The sequence below is a fragment of the Capra hircus genome, chromosome 12 (assembly GCF_001704415.2).
Source record: "Capra hircus breed San Clemente chromosome 12, ASM170441v1, whole genome shotgun sequence".
Classification (NCBI taxonomy): Eukaryota; Metazoa; Chordata; class Mammalia; order Artiodactyla; family Bovidae; genus Capra; species Capra hircus.
Window position 1 is genome coordinate 57477375 of NC_030819.1, and position 18360 is coordinate 57495734.

An 18360-nucleotide genomic window follows, 5' to 3' on the forward strand; every position below is an offset into this window, starting at 1 on the left:
CACTCCAGTATTCTTGCCTGGGAAATCCATGGACAGAGGAGCCTGATGGTCTACCATCTATGAGGTCACAAAAGAGTCAGACATGACTTAGAAACTAAAACAAGCAACAAGCTTATGAAAGTGCTATTATCAAATCCATGCGCTCTTGCTAGATTGAGGGTAAGTAGATCATGACCCTGTGAGCTAACCTTGGTGCACTGGTCCCAGTTCAGCCACTTGTGACCTTGAACACCTCTCTAATTTGCTATGTGCTTCTCACTCTGCATCTTGAAACAGATCAAAGTAAGACTTGCCTTGACCTTTTTTCATGTGAGTAGAATGAAAAGAAATGAGGAGTTGAAGATGAAACTCTGGTACTGAAAGAGTGAGGAAGCTCAGCAATGAGAACCTGGCTAATCTCACATGATGGGCAATTCCTGCAAGTCAGAGAAGGAAGGTCACCAGGGTGCCAGCTTGCAGAAGCAAGACTGGCTCCTTGCTCACACACAATGCACGGACTTTGGTGGGTTCAAGTCAGAGATGCCGGCATCTCACTGCACAGGTGCTCTCAGAACATCAGGCACTGGCTAGATCCACAGCCTTCTCTCACGGGCCGTGCTCCTACCTCCCAACGTGAGACTAGGACTTAGGACTTTATGAGCTGGTTTCACAAGTCATCTTTAGGTGAACAAAGTGGGCAGCGCATTCAACAACCTAACAAAGTACGAGCACCCTAATCACATGACTCTCCTATCTCATTCCTACCAGATTCCTCCAGAGTAACTGTATTACATATATATCCAGGAAAGCATTCTTTGGATTACATAATCTGCAAATACTGTGAGTAACTTTTTTTTATAATTATACCTTGAGTACAACTTTAAGTAAAGATTAAAAGGATAGAATGGTATTTTGTTAAAGGCTCGGCTGTAGATGTAGAGAAGAGGGAGCAATAGGTTTTCAGAAAGTATCTAGAATAGTTGTTACACTGAAAGAATTACTAAAAAAAAAAAATCCTAGTTTTACCAGAAGATAGATATGAGGGTCTCTTTAATCTTATCTCCTCAAGTTTGGGTCATTTCTACAATATTTTATCATATTTTTGCTAACCCTTGCTAACTTCACCTATATGGGGCTTCCCTGGTGGCTCAGTAGTAAAGAATCCTGCTGCAATGCACGAGATGCAGGTTCAATCCCTGGGTTGGGAAGATCCCCTGGAGGAGGAAAAGGCAACCCAGTCCAGTATTCTTGCCTGGGAAATCCCATGGACAGAGGAGTATGGTGGGCTATAGTCCATGGGAGTCACAAAGAGTCAGATACAACTTAGTGCGTACTTTCTTAAAACAATAGTCTACAAAGGAGGTGAGCTAAAGCAAAAATCACCTCACATGTTTATTCTACTCTGACATGCTAAGGTCATATAATACCCCAGTGCATTATTTCCAGCCACTTTCCTGGTGCTGGCCCTGGTGCTTGTCACACTGGGCTTGGGGTCGTCTGTATCTCCTGGTTGGCCTTGGTTTTCTCCCCTTGCCCATCTGGCTGAGTGCTGTCGGAGACAGATGTCCATACTTCATAATCGTTAACAGAGGCTCGTATGCTAATTATATGTGACGAAAGTGGAGTATTAAGTTTGCCTCATTGACTCACCCATCCTATTTGCAGATATCTCAACCACAACTGCATTACAACTCTCAGACCTGGAGTCTTCAAAGACTTACATCAGCTGACTTGGCTGTAAGTATTCTAGCTTCTTCTCTGGGATCACAGCCCTAATGATACTCATCAAGGCTCATAGTTTCCATCTATTTATGTATCTTGCTTATCATACCAGTTTTTCTGCTTGTCACCTAATCTGGAGCACGTTGCTCTGGCAATTCAGATCATGGCACGCCAGATGGTAGCTGTGTGAAGAGACATCGGTGCTGTGCCTTCTCAGGTGGGCTTCTGCGCCCAGCGGTAGGCTTGCTAAGTCATCCATCCATCCAGTGTTCACCTGTGACAGGATTCTCAGCCCAGCTCTCTGTTGGCCTTCTGGCTCAGATGAATCTTTGACTGAGCCAGGAGGGTGGGGTGGGGGTGGAGCGGAGTGGAGGGGGGATGGAGGGGTGGGGTTAGTCCTGTGTATTTTAGGATATTGAGCACCCTTTGTGGTCTCTACCCCAGTAGATGTCAAAGTACTGTCTCCCAGAGTCGTGCCAATCAAAAATGTTTCCAGACCATCCCAAATGTCCCTTGAGGGAAAGAGTGCCCTCTGTTGAAAACCACTGACCTAGAAAGTAAGCAAGTTGAGGACTTTTTTGATTTCTAGAGAATGTATAGAAGCAACTGAAAACATGAGAGCTTGTAGTGTTTCATCACTTACCTGGCTGAGCCACCAGCTTCATCCCAGGGAGTCTTTTATCAGAGGTCCACGTTTTCATCAGGGAAGATGAACAAGAGCAGTTAGAAGGCTGTGTCAGTTTTCCCATTTTCTCTAGGTCAGCCTGGTCCAGAGGAAAAGCCAGGACTTCAGTTTCATCCAGATCCTTGTGTATGCCATAGCCCTGTGCTTTATGTTCCAGGCAATTTTCTTAATCTCCTAGGTCTGTTTTTCCTCATCTTTATTTTTTTTCCTAATGCCATTTTTTAAATTAAACTTTTTATTTTGTATTAGAATGTAGCCAATTAACAATGTTGTGATGGTTTCAGGTGAACAGAGAAGGGACTCAGTCATACACATACAGGTATCCATTCTCCCCCAAACTCCCCTCCCACCCAGGCTGACTCATAACATTGAACAGAGTTCCCTGTGCTATACAGTAGGTCCTTGTTGGTTATCCATTTATAACTTAGTGACCGTATTGACTATAGCCCCCAGGCTCCTCTGTCCGTGGGATTCTCCAGGCAAGTATACTGGAGTGGGTTGCCATTTCCTTCTCCAGGGGATCTTCCTGGCCCAGGGATCGAACCTGCATCCCCTGCATTGCAGCAGGATTCTTTACCACTGAGCCCCCAGGGAAGCCCCTTAAATATAGCAGTGTAAACTATAATTATAATTCCTTTTTTTCCTAAGAGTGATGTTGTGAGAATTATATATGTAAAGTGCCATATGCAAAATGCTTGTCATATAGTAGGTATTCAGTGAGCTTCCTTCTCAGAATCCTACCCTCAGATTCCTCCGAGGGTAAGGGAAATGGTACCTGGCTTTGAAGGCAACAAGAGAAAAGAAGTCTCATATTTCCCCTTATGGTAATTTTTTCCTAGGAAAATACCATATAGAGTTTAAAACAGTGATTTGAATTTGTAAATCTTTTTACTATTTCTCCCTCAAAGCTCCCAATAAGTTTGTGTGCATTCATTTAAATTCCACGAGACTAAGGAATCACTTCCTAAGAATTTTTTTCATTCATTCTTCATTCAGTCAATCAGTAGGTCAAAGCATTTATGGAGCCCATAATCAGCCAATAAATAAGAACAGCTTGTCTGGACCCATGTATCTAGAGGTGGAGGGTCTTAAGTCCAATGGGAGGTGGACGAAGGGAATGAAGACCACCAGGATGGACTTGATAGTGCTGGGAGAGGTGGGGGCTTGGAGGAAAGGGCTTCTCCAACCACAGTGGGGAGGAAAAGCTCTCTGGGAAAAGACATGAGCCAAGTGTGGACAGACAGGAAGGAGGAGAGCAGGTGTTGGGGGAGGCACGATTGACATGACCTTTTGTTTCTTCCTGGTTGTATTTCACAAACGTCTCTAACATTGGAAATGTTTGTGATATGTTTTGTCAGAATTCTAGATGACAATCCCATAAGCAGAATTTCACAGCGGTTGTTTACTGGATTAAATTCCTTGTTTTTCTTGTAAGTATTCATCTACCTTTCAATCCATCTGTCTATGAATTGCAATGACATCTAAAACTAGCTTACAAAAAAGAGCTTTAAGAAAATCAAGCCGCTTAGATTTGTATTTGTCAAAACATTTCCTGTATTTCAAGCCACAATTACTGTTGCTACTTCCTGGCCATGGCTCATGGCATATTTTAAGCCTACTAGTTCATTTCCTTTTAATCTCCTTTCATTCCTTTTAGTTTTAAGGCATGTTTTTATTTGCCATGGTTGACCAAAGATAGTATTCATTTTTATCTTCTTACTACATTTAAATCTGTCAGAATCTCCCCAGAGTTCAGCTCCAACTACATTTTTTAACAAAGGAAAATGTGTCTTTGCCCATCAAGAGTCACTGAAAATTCTAAAATCTTTGTCTTAGCAACTAAACTTTTCTCATCATTACATTTTCAGTGTTTATTAATAGACTGGGATGGTTTATCAACAAGGGATTATTATGCTCCTTTACACAACTGATCATTTAGCATCGTTAATTTTCCATTTGTGAAAAGCAATATCATAAATTTCCATTTGTGAAATGGGATATCACAATATCATAAATTAATTGTGCAACTTAATGTTCTCATGAGTTGTCTTCTTCCCCAAATGTCCCCCCTCCCCACTGTCATCAATTCTTAGATTTAATGCAGTTTCCAATGTGACCTTTTAATGTCATAAATGATTAGCATTTCTCTTAAAGCGAAACTTTGGCTGTATGATGCTGGTAATGATCGTAACTTTGAAGTTTACAAGGAAAATTACCATGAACTTCAAAACTATTACCCAATATACTTTTGTTTCCTCTCACAGTCATACTGTTTCAAATTTATTCCTAGGTTATGCATCACACTTATGCATCCATAGTTTCTCTGACATCTGCTCTTTTATCCATGCCACATGTGTATCTAGAAACCATTTTGAAGGGGTAGTTATGTTTATGGTTTTCATCCTAATATATTGATTTTAACATGCAAGTTTTCCAGTTGTGAAAATAGTGAAAACACCGTCCCTAAAGTGGCATGTCATTTCTGTTTCTAATCAACCTTTTCTGCGTGTAAAGGTCCATGGTGAACAACAACTTACAAGTCCTTCCCAAGCAGATGTGCGCCCAAATGCCTCAGCTCAACTGGATGTGAGTACAAGCTTAGTGGCTGATTTATTAATTGACCAGATTCAGAAAGCTAGCCCTGCAGTTAATTCACAATTACACAGAGAGCTCATCTGTGCTTTTCTTTCTAAAACCAAAATCTGATCATGTCCCTTCCGGGCTTAAATCCGTTTCCTATATAGTTTTATTTATTTGGTTGTGCTGGATCTTTGACACTGCACTCGGACTTTCTCTAGTTGCAACACGCAGGGGGCTCCTCTCGTGGTGGTGGCCTCTCTCACGTGGAGCGCGGGCTCCAGAGGACAGGCTCGCTGGTTGCGGTGCACGGGCTTAGTTGTTACCCAGCGTGTGGAATCTTCTCGGAGCAGGGATTGAACCCATGTCTCCTGCATTGGCTGGAGGATTCTTATCTACTGTGCCACCAGGGAAGTCATATTTGGACTTTCAAGGGACCACAGTGTTTATTTGTAATTGCTGTATTTTAAGAGTGGAAAAAAAAAAAAAGTTGAGTTCCCTCAAGTCCTCCAAGATGGTTTAAAATAGGAATTTATATTAAGGGTAAGTTAATTAACGACAATGTAGACATTTGAAACATTAAACATCAGATGTTCTAAGATGGGAAAAGTAAAATAGGATTTTAAAGGCAATACAAAGGAATTGGTCATTTTAGTGTGAGTGTGAGGAAGGTTCAGAGGCAGCAATATAGCTACTGTCTGGACCTGGAAGACTGTAGGACGCCGATCATAAAAAGAATTAGGAGACTTGGCAGAACAGCCGACCCTGTCATTCCTTGGCGCTGCTGGGAGCGGTCATGTCAGGGTGTTCCTGAGGTTGTGCCCTAACGACGTGGCTGCTGCTGTCGTAAGGCTTACCTGCGTAATCTCTCCCCCAGGGCTACTCCAGCATCAGCAGGCATCACAAATAGCTCAGGGACTTCAGACAGACGGCTGGACCTCAGTCCTAGGGTTTCTGATTTAGTAGGTCTGGTAGAGCCTGGGAATCTGAGCTTTTAACAAGCTCCCATGTGATGCTGAGGCTTGGTCCTGGGCACCCTTGGAGCAGCACTGCTTTCAGCGTCAGCACCACAGAGGGAGGTAGAAAGAACGGACATTTTCTATCACATGGCTTGGAGTTTGCATCCTGACTCTGGAATCCAGTATTTGGAAGGCAGACTAGACTGAGTTTCTCCTTCAACAAAACAGAGACGCAAATATCCACCTGATGTTGGGAGGACATGAGAATTTAACCATCTGTGATGCCATGTCTAAGTGTCAGGCAGATCTGAGTTAGAGGGTCAGTTCTACCACTCAGTAGCTGTGCGACCAGAAGAAAAGTGAATTTCCAAAGTCCTCAGATTCCTCAAATTATTACCTCAAATGGTAGGTAATAATGCCAGCTTCTCAGGAGGGTGTGTTATTCATGCGGAACAGCACCTGACACTGGGAAGGCCCAATGAATGGAGTTGCTGCTATTATGGTGGCAGCATTATGAGAATTAATAGCATGATATCCAGCATAGAGAAACAGTCACTAAATAGTGGGCTGCCCTTTCGCTCAGTTTTTTTTTTTTAAGTTCTAACATTAATTGGAAGGGGAAAAGAAGCAGAATATTAATTATACTGATCATGCAATAATTAGGAGGAAAGCCTAAAAAACTGGAATGAAGTAAAAATAAAGTTTGAAACTGTTACATCACTGACAAATGGCTTTAAACTTATGATTTGTGCAGAAACATTAAAAAAAAGAATGTTCCCTCCATGCCTTTTAGGGATTTGGAAGGCAATGGGATAAAATTCCTCACGAATTCCACCTTTCTGTCGTGCAGTTCTCTCACAGTGCTGTAAGTATACAACGGTGAATGAGGGGAAATTTAGCAGCTTTGGAAATCAAAAGAAAACATTGACAAGGAATTTCAAAGTATGTTTTGCTTACAGCCTTGGTCTGAAACTACAGTACTGGAAAATGCACTCATGGGTGGTGGGGCCAAGCCTTATGATTAGCTGCCAACCATTTAAGCTTCCTTCTTTCTGAGGGCAGTTGTTATTTCTGTGTACTCTCCCAGCGGACCTGGTACCATGGTCACCAAGGAAATGAGATAATGTGTGTGAAAGTGGTTAGTGTTGCTGCCAGTGACACATCACTTAATATTTCTCTCTTTAAAGAAAAAAAAGTTTATTCTAAGGAGAAGAATTTCAAACATATTCTGGTAGGTCAAAGATTCTGATTGCTGTTTTGTGTTTTTTATGAGGGCAGGAAGGCAGATGGATCGGTTAACTGGCACATTTGTGTGGCTTAAAAGCTTAAAAACGCAAAAATGTGCTTTTGCTTTCATCACAATTCTCCATATATAGTTAGTGCTTAGTAATGTTTGTTGCTTAGATGGGTAGTTGGAAAAGAAAAATCATTGTATATCCATTTGTGGTAGTCCAACCACTTTTCACCAACAGACTGAGACAAAGCTACTGCCAGGTTGCAAACTAATCAATCAGATTGAAGACTAGCATACTCAGTAAGGAAAGAAGGTGTCCCACATAGGAGATGGATAATGAGAGAGAGCGCTGGAGAGCTACATGAGTGACACCCACCACGCCTTCTATTTCATAGCTCCATGTAGCTTTTGAGTCACCTTCATACTCATTTGGTGACTTCCCTGGTGGCTCAGATGGTAAAGCGTCTGCCTACAATGTGGAAGACCCAGGTTTGATCCCTGGGTTGGGAAGATCCTCTGGAGAAGGAAATGGCAACCCACTCCAGTACCCTTGCCGTGGACGGAGAGCACGGTAGGCTACAGTCCATGGGGTCGCAAAGAGTCGGACACAACTGAGAGACTTCATTTTCACACTCATTATCTCATTTGTTAACACCTCTGTAAGGCGGTCAGTCGCCGACCCCCTCTTTTTTGCCATTTGTCCTAGAAGCTTCCATTTCAAGCAGAGGAAATGTAAAACCACTGTTCTCCCAGCCCCAATTTAAAATCCGTTTGTGGCCCAAATGGGGTTGGTTCACGCTTTGCTCTTTCTGGCCTTCTTCTTGTAAGGAAGGTGCCTTGCTCAAAGATCCTCTCAAAGCCTTCTCTGAGAATCATTAACAGGGCCCAGATTTGGCATTCCATGTGTATATGTTGGAAAAAGAAAAGCTTTCTAAAATAATCGAAATCCAAACCAAGTGCAGCTCTGTAGCCCACGCTTGGCTCCTCAGGTTCCTTGTGGCAGCATGTCCCGGAGCCAGGAAGTGTATGGAGACACTGTCAGTGAGAAACTGCCACCTGCATCCCACTCCAGGACTTGCCTTGCCTTGAGGTTTACTAAATTACAGCCAGATCAATGGCATCTCCCAGTGAGAACTGATTACTGCAGCAGACTCAGACCAACAGTGCTGACTCTCACCATGTCTTACAGGTTTCTGCCTAGAAATCAAATTGGTTTTGTTCCAGAGAAGACATTTTCTTCATTAAAAAATTTAGGAGAACTGTAAGTAGCATTGTCTACTAGGAAAAATATGATTGCTTCTTCAAGATTACAAATCGAAATGACTAGTGAGACTGCTTTTTCACTAGTAGCAATCAAAATCCTGTAGACTGATATTCAAAATCAATTAAGAAAACCAGCACTATCCTGAAAACAAATTAAAATCAGACAGTGGGCTTGATATGGATTTAGCCTACTCTGATTTCCCTGCCTGTTTTCTTTGGGTGATTTCATATATGTGTGTGTTTGGGAGTAAATGAGTTTTCCGTGGCCCCTTAAACTCACAGATCCTATCTCTGATGGCTGGAGTACAATTAATTCTCAGTTGAAGTTTGCTGAATGAATAATGAACTGACTGAAATAATATTAATTAGGAAATGAACAAAAGGAATGAACATGCTTATTATCCCTTAAGAATTTATGACTTCTGGAAAAAATGAAGCAAACAGAAATGTCTAGAAAGATGAAATAGTATTAATTAGTTATAACCAAACAAAGGAATGAACGTGCTTATTATCCCTTAAGAATTTATGACTTCTAGAACAAATGAAGCAAACAGAAATGTCTAGAAAGAGGATTAGGCTCATTGAAAAATATTCAGAGAGCTCATATACATTTTTCCATTCAAATATATATTTTATAGATCTAAACCTTTTGAAAATCATTTGTCTTGCTATTAATTCATTGCGGCCCACAAAGTAGGGCATCACTGGACTTTAAAATTGTCTGTGACATTACAAATAAGGTAGAGATCTCCTCCTCCTGATCTGAAGTCTAAAAAATGGAAATCCATTTCTTAATCATCTTTTCTTCCCCATTCCTTATACCATGTTTTGAAATCCAGAAAGGACTAAGAAAAATAGTTTAGTTAAGAGTAATTTGAAAAACACTTATGAATAAGGTAATTTAATCTAATAATGAGCACCATAAACCAAACCCACACGTATTTATTTTTAAGTACCTACAAAGTACAAAGCACTGTATTAGAACTAAAATGCTACCATTTTATAGCAAAAAAAAAAAAAAAGATAGCTCACTCCTTTCTCACAGAGGAATTCCTAATCAGACCTTGGAGGATGGATGTGGATTTGGGTTATAGGAGTGAGATGGAAGAGTAGCCCAGGACAAACAAAAATGTGTTTTTATACAAACTTAAGAAAACAGTGGTATGAAGTCCACATCTGGAAGTTTTTCCTAATCCTCCTGTTATCCTACACTTAGGCAAAGTGCTCCCTCAAAAAAAGAGCCTAATTAAGAGATGCTAGTTTTCCTTTTTTTAGTACCACCAATAATTCATTCCAATCCAGACAGCATCAGCATGATGGAAGAAATTCAGAACTCAATAGAATGAACTTGAACAGGGCATTTATATTTCTTAAGCTGGCAAAAATGTTAGATAATTTTATTGTGCCTTCATGACCATAAACCTCTCCTGGAGAGGAATAAGTCCACTTCGGTGAGATCACTCAGAATCTTTTCACACAGAAGACTACTTTATTTTTCAAGGTAGCACTTTGCAGGACGTTTTCTAGGTGTATGAGATCATCATCCTCTTGCTCTGTTGTCAGGCTCCCTCTGATCTGTGCACACCTGAGGCTTTCCTCTGAGCCATGACCCGCATGTGCTCCTTGCACCTGGAGCACCAGACCAGAACACCAGCTGGCAGCCTGTCTACACTTGGATGTCATGACAGCACGACAAAAGCCATCTTTTGAAGTTAATTTGCAGATGACACTCACCCCACAGCTTGCTTCTTCCCCTCGACTCTCCCGTCTTAGTCAAATAATCATTCTTCCTGGCAGCCTGCCTGGAAGACTGCTCCCTTCCTTCTACCTCTCTTGACATTTGATATCCCATCAACCCATAAGTCCTGCCAGTGCCTCCTTAAACCCTCAGCAGTTCTCACCTGGTCCAGGGTCAGAGGTCCCCCTCCTCTTCATCTCTGCCTTTTCGTTTTATCTTTCATTCTTCTAACAGAATTACCATACCATAACCCAGAGCATATTTTGCCACTGTCCTGTTTAACATTCTCCCTGCTTGTTGCCTGCGATAAGGCAAAGTCTTTAACATGGTTCTCAAACGTTAATGTTCAGAGAAATCACAGGGGATTCTGGCTTTAAATGCATATTACCAGGCCCCTTCCAGAGATTCAGGTGTGATGGCTATGGAATGGCCCCAGGAAGGTGCTCTTCTTACAAGCATCCTTGATTCAGATGGCTAAATTGTACTCTGAGAAATGCTGCCTTGGGAAGTATTATCAGCCTTCCCATTTTATCTCCACGCTCTTTTCTGGGCTCATCTCCTCCATGTCTCCCCATCCTTTCTATCCCCCATCCACGCTAGACCACTTACTGACTCCTGACGGTGTCACTGATTTTTAGCATCTGTCCTCTGATCCCACATCACCCTCACCTGAAAACCTGCTCTCCTTTGACTCCATTTATACAAATCATCGGTTCAGTCACTCAGTCGCATCCGACTCTTTGAAACGCCATGGACTGCAGCACACCAGCCTTCCCTGTCCATCACCAACTCCTGGAGCTTACTCAAATTCATGTTCACAGAGTCGGTGATGCCATCCAACCATCTCATCCTCTATAGTCCCCTTCTCCTCCCGCCTTCAATCTTTCCTAGCATCAGGGTCTTTTCCAATGAGTCAGTTCTTCACATCAGGTGGCCAAGGCCAAAGTATTGGACTTTCAACTTCAGCATCAGTCCTTCCAATAAATATTCAGGACTGATTTACTTTAGGATGGACTGGTTGGATCTCCTTGCAGTCCAAGGGACTCTCAAGAGTCTTCTCCAACACCACAGTTCAAAAGCATGAAATCTTCAGTGCTCATCATTCTTTATAGTCCAACTCTTATCCATATGTGACTACCGGAAAAACCATAGCTTTGACTAGATGGACCTTTGTTGGCAAAGTAATGTCTCTGCTTTTTAATATGCTGTCTATGTTGGTCATAGCTTTTCTTCCAAGGAGCAAGCGTCTTTTAATTTTATGGCTGCAGTCACCATCTGCAGTGATTTTAGAGCCAAAAAATTAAAAGTCTGCCACTGTTTCCACTGTTTCCCCGTCTATTTGCCATGAAGTGATGGGACTAGATGCCATGATCTTAGTTTTCTGAATGTTGAGTTTTAAGCCAACTTTTTCACTCTCCTCTTTTTTACTTTCATCAAGAGGCTCTCTGGTTCTTCTTTGTTTTCTGCCTTGAGGGTGCTGACATCTGCATATCTGAGGTTATTAATATTTCTCCCAGCAATCTTGATTCCAGCTTGTGCTTCATCCAGCCCAGCGTTTCTCATGATGTACTTTGCATATAAGTTAAATAAGCAGGATGACAATATACAGCCAGGATATACTTCTTTCCTGATTTGGAACCAGTCTGTTGTTCCATGTCCAGTTCTAACTGTTGCTTCTTGACCTGCATACAGATTTCTCAGGAGGCAGGTCAGGTGGTCTGGCATTCCTATCTCTTGAAGAATTTTCCATGGTTTGTTGTGATCCACACAGTCAAAGGCTTTGGCATAGTCAATAAAGCAGAAGTAGATGTTTTTCTGGGACTCTCTCGCTTTTTCGATGATCCAACGGATACTGGCAATTTGATCTTTGGTTCCTCTGCCTTTTCTAAATCCAGGTTGAACATCTGGAAGTTCACAGTTCGCATACTCTTGAATCCTGACTTGGAGAATTTTGAGCACTACTTTGCTAGCGTGTGAGATGAGTGCAATTGTGTGGTAGTTTGAACATTCTTTGGCATTGCCTTTCTTCGGGATTGGAATGAAAACTGACCTTTTACGATCCTGTGGCCACTGCTGAGTTTTCCAAATTCGCTGCCATATTGAGTGCAGCACTTTAACAACCTCATCTTTTAGGATTTGAAATAGCTCAACAGTAATTCCATCACCTCCACTAGCTTTGTTCGCAGTGATGCTTCCTAAGGACCACTTGACTTTGAATTCCAGGATGTCTGACTCTAGGTGAGTGATCACACCATCATGGTTATCTGGGTCATGAAGATCTTTTTTGTATAGTTCTTCTGTGTATTCTTGCCACCTCTTAATATCGTCTGCTTCTGTTAGGTCCATACAATTTCTGTTCTTTATTGTGCCCATCTTTGCATGAAATGTCCCCTTGGTTATCTCTAATTTTCTTGAAGAGATCTCTAGTCTTCCCCATTCTATTGTTTTCCTCCATTTCTTTACACTGGTCACTGGAGAAGGCTTTCTAATCTCTCCTTGCTATTCTTTGGAACTCTGCATTCAAACGGGTATATCTTTCTTTTTCTCCTTTGCCTTTTGCCTCTTTTCTTTTCTCAGCTATTGTAAGGCTTCCTCAGACAACCATTTTGCCTTTTGCATTTCTTTTTCTTGGGGATGGTCTTGATCCCTGCCTCCTGTACAATATCATGAACCTCCGTCCATAGCTCTTCAGGCACTGTCTATCAGATCTAATCCCTTGAATTTATTTGTCACTTCCACTGTATAATCATAAAGGATTTGATTTAGGTCATACCTGAATGGTCTAGTGGTTTTCCCTACTTTCTTCTATTTAAATCTGAATTTGGCAATAAAGAGTTCATTGCTGAGCCACTGTCTGCTCCCAGTCTTGTTTTTGCTGACTGTACAGAGTTTCTCCATCTTTGGCTGCAAAGAATATAATCAATCTGATTTTGATGTCAACCATCTGATGATGTCCATGTCTAGAATCTTCTCTTGTGTTGTTGGAAGAGGGTGTTTGCTATGACCAGTGCGTTCTCTTGGCAAAATTCTGTTAGCCTTTGACCTGCTTCGTTTTGTATCCCAAGGCCAAATTTGCCTGTTACACCTGTTATCTCTTGACTTCCTGCTTTTGCATTCCAGTCCCCTATAATGAAAAGGACATCTATTTTGGGTGTTTGTTCTAGAAAGTCTTATAGGTCTTTATAGAACCATTCAACTTCAACTTCTTCAGCACTACTGGTCAGGGCATAGACTTGGATTACTGAGATATTGAATGATTTGCCTTGGAAACAAACAGAGATCATTCTGTCGTTTTTGAGATTGCATCCAAGTACTTCATTCTGGGTTCTTTTGTTGACTGTGATGGCTGTTCTGTTTCTTCTAAGGGATTCTACAAATCATTAAGCTTTGCTCAAACACTTTATAATTTCCCAGGCCAAGTTTGATGAGTCCTTCCTCTGTTTTCCATCTGTACTTCCATAATAGCCCTTGTTTCTTTCTTTTCTTATCTTATAATCTAGTTTTTAAATTCTAAGCTTTTTTAGAGAAAGAATTTTCACAGTTATTTGTAACCCCCATTTATCCATCAGGAGCACCACAGCATCAGAAACAGATCTTTTGTTTGACTCCTAGGCAATTTCACATCTGTTTCACTTTAACACCTTCTCTGGCTCAGAAGGATATTTTGGACTCATAAAGATTCCTGATTCCTTCTTTACCCTGACAAATCTTGTTTTCACATTCTCTAGAAACACTTCCCTGCTATTGTTTCTGGATTGGACAGCCCTATTAGAGTCAGATCTAAAGTCTCAATTTCTTCTAAAAAAATAGCACCATGTAAAAATAGACAAAAAATATGTGAACTTATCCATTCAGGATTATGTGGGTGGATATTACATGGTCAAAACTCTTAGTTGGAATGCAAAATAAGTAGAAGACACTGGTCTTGACCTCAGAAAGCTTCTAATGTAGTTGGGTAAACAAGGTATCACATATGTGAACCAAATAGGAATTGTAGAAACAATGAGTGGTTGAAGGTACAAAAAGTACCTAAAACAGAGGAAGCTAATGAAAGTAGACCTTGAAGCTAGGTTGGGAATGTGTTGGAGAGGAGCTGAGAGGAAATTCCAGACTGAAACTGGATAAGCAAAATGTCACACGTCTGAGAGTGGTGGAAAACATATCCGTTTGGCTGAATCACATGGCTTAGTTGTGTAACAAGCTCTCAGGTTGGTTAAAGTGGATTGTATTTTCTGTTATGTCAAAGGGGATGATGACAGTTGTGAGGAGTAACAACTATGGCATTTATTTTCATTGTAATTGCTTTGGGTTTTTCACTGTCACCAACAGGGACCTGTCGAGCAATATGATATCGGAGCTACCACCCCACATTTTCAAAGACCTGAAGTGTCTACAGAAACTGTAAGTTCTTCTTCCCACCCCCATCATCAGAGTTAAATGGCAACATCTTGAGTCTCCAAAATAATAACATCCTGATGCTTCTTTCCTCCTCCCTTCTAATGGTACAAAAGGAATCTGTCGTCCAATCCTCTTTTGTATCTCCACAAGAGCCAGTTTGGAAGTCTTAAACAACTTCAGTCTTTGTAAGTGAAATGTAACAGTATGTTGATTGTGATGTTAGTGGGTTGCTTTACTCAGAACCACATTTATTTATAAATGAGTGTTTGGCACACAGAAGGGCTTTTACTGTGAGCATGCATTCTCAGACAGTTGTGAATATCATGGTTATCAAATGACAAACAGAATCTCGTTTTTTACCATTCAGTGTATAAAGACCATTTCTGGGTTTGAAGCTACACATAGCTCCTTCCTGAAAACAGGATTCTCATGGAAAAATCTCATCTTACGGTTCTCACAAAAATTTAAATTTGCAATAGTTTCATCACTAAGTAGTTGGTTAAAAAAATTTTTTTGAAGACTTCTCTACTTTTTCCCTTTCTTCTTTCTTACAACGATCTATTTGATATCAATCTGCAGAGCATGCTTTTTACTTTTCAAACAGTAAATAAAAAGTTACTCCACAAATATGAACATTCAGACAATTAATACTGTTTAGTGTTTTACAATTTCAAATGTACTAGATTTCAAATGGTGCCAAGAACTCTGTCAGTTAGTCTTAAAAGCTCAACAATTCCTTTCCCATAAATAGCCATTGTTGATCAAAGCTTTTCTTTGTCCCCCACAAAGGACATGCTACCTTACCTCATCTCAGCCAAAAGCTTTTCTTCATTTAATTCCAAAAACCAATCCTTAATACCACTTTTTATTCTTGCTAAATAGTTTTCTATTGGAAATTAATACAGGATTTAGATTCTCTCAGTAGGTATTAGTGAACATCCAGTGATGAAAAAGTCTTGGTTCCTGCTCTCAAGAAGCTAGAATATTAAACATATATATATATAGGAAGCATATGCTTATATATATATGTATATGTGTGTGTATATGTATATGTATATGTATATGTATATGTGTATATATATATATATATATATATATATATATATATATGTATGCTCCCCTGGTGGCTCAGACTGTAAAGAATCCTCCTGCAATGGACCTGAGTTCGATCCCTGGGTTGGGAATGTTCCCTGGAGAAGGGAATAACTACCCACTCCAGTATTCTTGCCTAGAGAATTCTGCAGACAGAGGAGCCTGGTGGGCTATAGTCCACGAGGTTGCAAAGAGTCAGATACAACCAAGTGACCAACATGATGATGATAATATATATGTATTAACATATGTATAATATATATGTGTGTATATATATTATATATATATATATAATACATTGTTCTTAAGTATAAGAAAAAGACCTGAGGATGTGGACCAAATGATCTTCCCTTCGCTCACCACATACTGAATTCTAAAAACCAAAATATCATTACACATCCCACCTTTCTGAAAGATAATTCAAAGTAGTAACTATTTACTCCATATGTCTCTTTCTTCTTTTCTTTTCTTTCTTTATTGCTTCATTTCCTATTCTCTAAAGATTCATTTACACATTTATTTTACAAACATTTATTGGCCAACTTAATCATAGCACTGTCTTGGGCACTCAGTATACAGTAGCCTCTGCTCTTTTGAAAACTATAGGCCATTCACCAAATAATCACTTAACCTGTGTAATAGTGAAGCTACGATAAGTCCAAAAGAAAGCTAGAGATGAAAAGAAATAAAAGAGAGAAAAATTCTTTAAAAAGGACTCCAGAGTTTTCTGTAGGAGGGGCCCTGTTCAATAGTAATCGTTGTTCCCTAAGTCTCATTTCTGACCATCAAAGTCCTCTATAAAAGACTCAATGAGCAATGGACAACTTGGAACCTTGTCAAGAAATCTTTATTCTGATTTTCCCAAAAGAAACTGAATGAGAATCACCCATTTTTCAAAATAAGCCTTAAAAGGAATAGGTATCTGTCTTCCTAGATTATCTTCTTTCTACCTACATTTCCTGAGAACATGAAGACTCCTCTAAATCACGTCATCCTAAAGAGTCTTCAAAGAATCCACATTTAAAGAAGCTTCTGGATAAATGAGGAGTGTTGGGGGTTACCATTGGAGCCCCCTGAGGACGTTTTATGGGGCTGGAGGAGTGAAAGGAATTATGCTTCCCACTGTGGTCTGAGAAAGCAGTTGCCCTGAATCAGAGTTCTCCTTACCACTCCCATGGTTTTCCACCCTGAAGACACATAGGCCAGGAGGAAATGACTCTATTTAAATCTGGCTTCTGACAGAATTCACTTTGGTAATGTTCTCAGGTTGAAAATATCAGCCCCTATCTGAAACCCTGTAACTCATATTGTTTGGTTTATGAGATCAAGCTACAGAGCCAATTTCACAATCAGACAAATCACAGCTGCGATTTTTACATCAAAAAAATGAATGAAAGTGTATTATTAGACGGTAGTTCTGCATGTGAAAGTGACAAAATCAACTCCAAGTTATGGGAGGCAGAAATAGAAATGGCAGTTTTCTAAGATGGTTTATTGTAAGATTTTCATCCTAATTTGAATTGATAACAGAAGATTTTGAAGCATGGTTTTTAAGATCGACAAAGAAAACAATGAGTAAAAAGTTCAACCCTAAAATCATGAAACCTATTGTGCCTATTTTCCAGAGACCTGGAAAGGATAGAGATTCCGAATATAAACACACGGATGTTTCAACCCATGAGGAATCTTTCCTACATGTATGTATGTATGAAAGAACAGAGAAGAAAATATGGTGAAATGTTACAGATGCTCTAGCGTAAACTGTCTAATGTATCACTGCAATGTGTTTTTATGCAAGAAAAAGTCTTTTTTATTGAGAACTTTTTAATTTTGTCACCTTTGGTCCCTGTTCAAATAGAGTTCAATATTATGATGTGCCGACATGAATGACACTTCTCTCTGGAAACACGCTGTTTATCCAATTGAGGCCCAATAAGAGATCAGGGTACCAGAATGCCACATATTACACAAGATGAAGTCACTGGCTAATGGTACTCAAGAGACCTGGAAACATTAATTCACCTCACATGAGTGAGCAGTCGGCCACTCTAAGATTTGAGCCCTTAGGAAGAAAGATGCTATATAAATTCCAGGTGTTGTTTCTGTTACTGAGTGCACTGCAAAATGGAGGTAATTCATCTTTATAGTAGTTTTTGATAAGTCACGTTAATATATTTGGCTAAAGTGCACTGTGTAAGTTGTGTTAATATATGTGTATATGACATGATCATTTCTTTATCAACTGTGTAACCTATATGTTCTGATTTCAAAAATTAACCATTGTCATCCACAACAATAGGGAGGATTCGATGTAAGATATCAAGTTGGGTGCAGCAAGTGGCTGAAATGGTTAGTGTGAAGGTGCACTTTGGGGAGAATATTTTGTTTATGTTTATGCAGCAGGACTGATTACCCAAAGACAAGTATTTGATGTACATCCAAATGGTTTTCATAACTTCTCCTTCTGTGGTTCCAGTAGATAAATATTTAATGAGGCTAGCGTTTCCTTGTTGCGGGCAGAATGTGAGGTCCTCTTAGAGAAATTCAGCCTTTGTAGAACTTGATGGAGAAGCAGCTGCTTTAAATGTGAACCTCAGGTTCAGGTCAAGAAGGACCCAAAAATCAACAGAAAGTGTGTCAATGTGGCTCCTTCCCTACTAAGTGACCTAGTGATTCTCCTTTCATCGTCCTTGTCCATCGTTTGTTGAAATAC

The 18360-nt window shown here is 40.2% G+C and overlaps 1 protein-coding gene across 2 annotated transcripts in view; it reads left to right on the top strand.

The window, feature by feature from the left end:
- Positions 1-18360, top strand: part of RXFP2 (relaxin/insulin like family peptide receptor 2) — a 60645-nt gene that overhangs the window by 31621 nt on the left and 10664 nt on the right. The window contains exons 6-14 of one of the 2 annotated variants that reach the window (XM_005687533.3): positions 748-819; positions 1645-1716; positions 3745-3816; positions 4901-4972; positions 6716-6787; positions 8346-8417; positions 14487-14558; positions 14669-14740; positions 17273-17344. In XM_005687533.3, the coding sequence (XP_005687590.2) occupies positions 748-819; positions 1645-1716; positions 3745-3816; positions 4901-4972; positions 6716-6787; positions 8346-8417; positions 14487-14558; positions 14669-14740; positions 17273-17344 (648 nt within the window). The remainder of the gene's footprint in view (positions 1-747; positions 820-1644; positions 1717-3744; positions 3817-4900; positions 4973-6715; positions 6788-8345; positions 8418-14486; positions 14559-14668; positions 14741-17272; positions 17345-18360) is intronic. The other variant, XM_005687534.3, reaches the window with a different exon arrangement.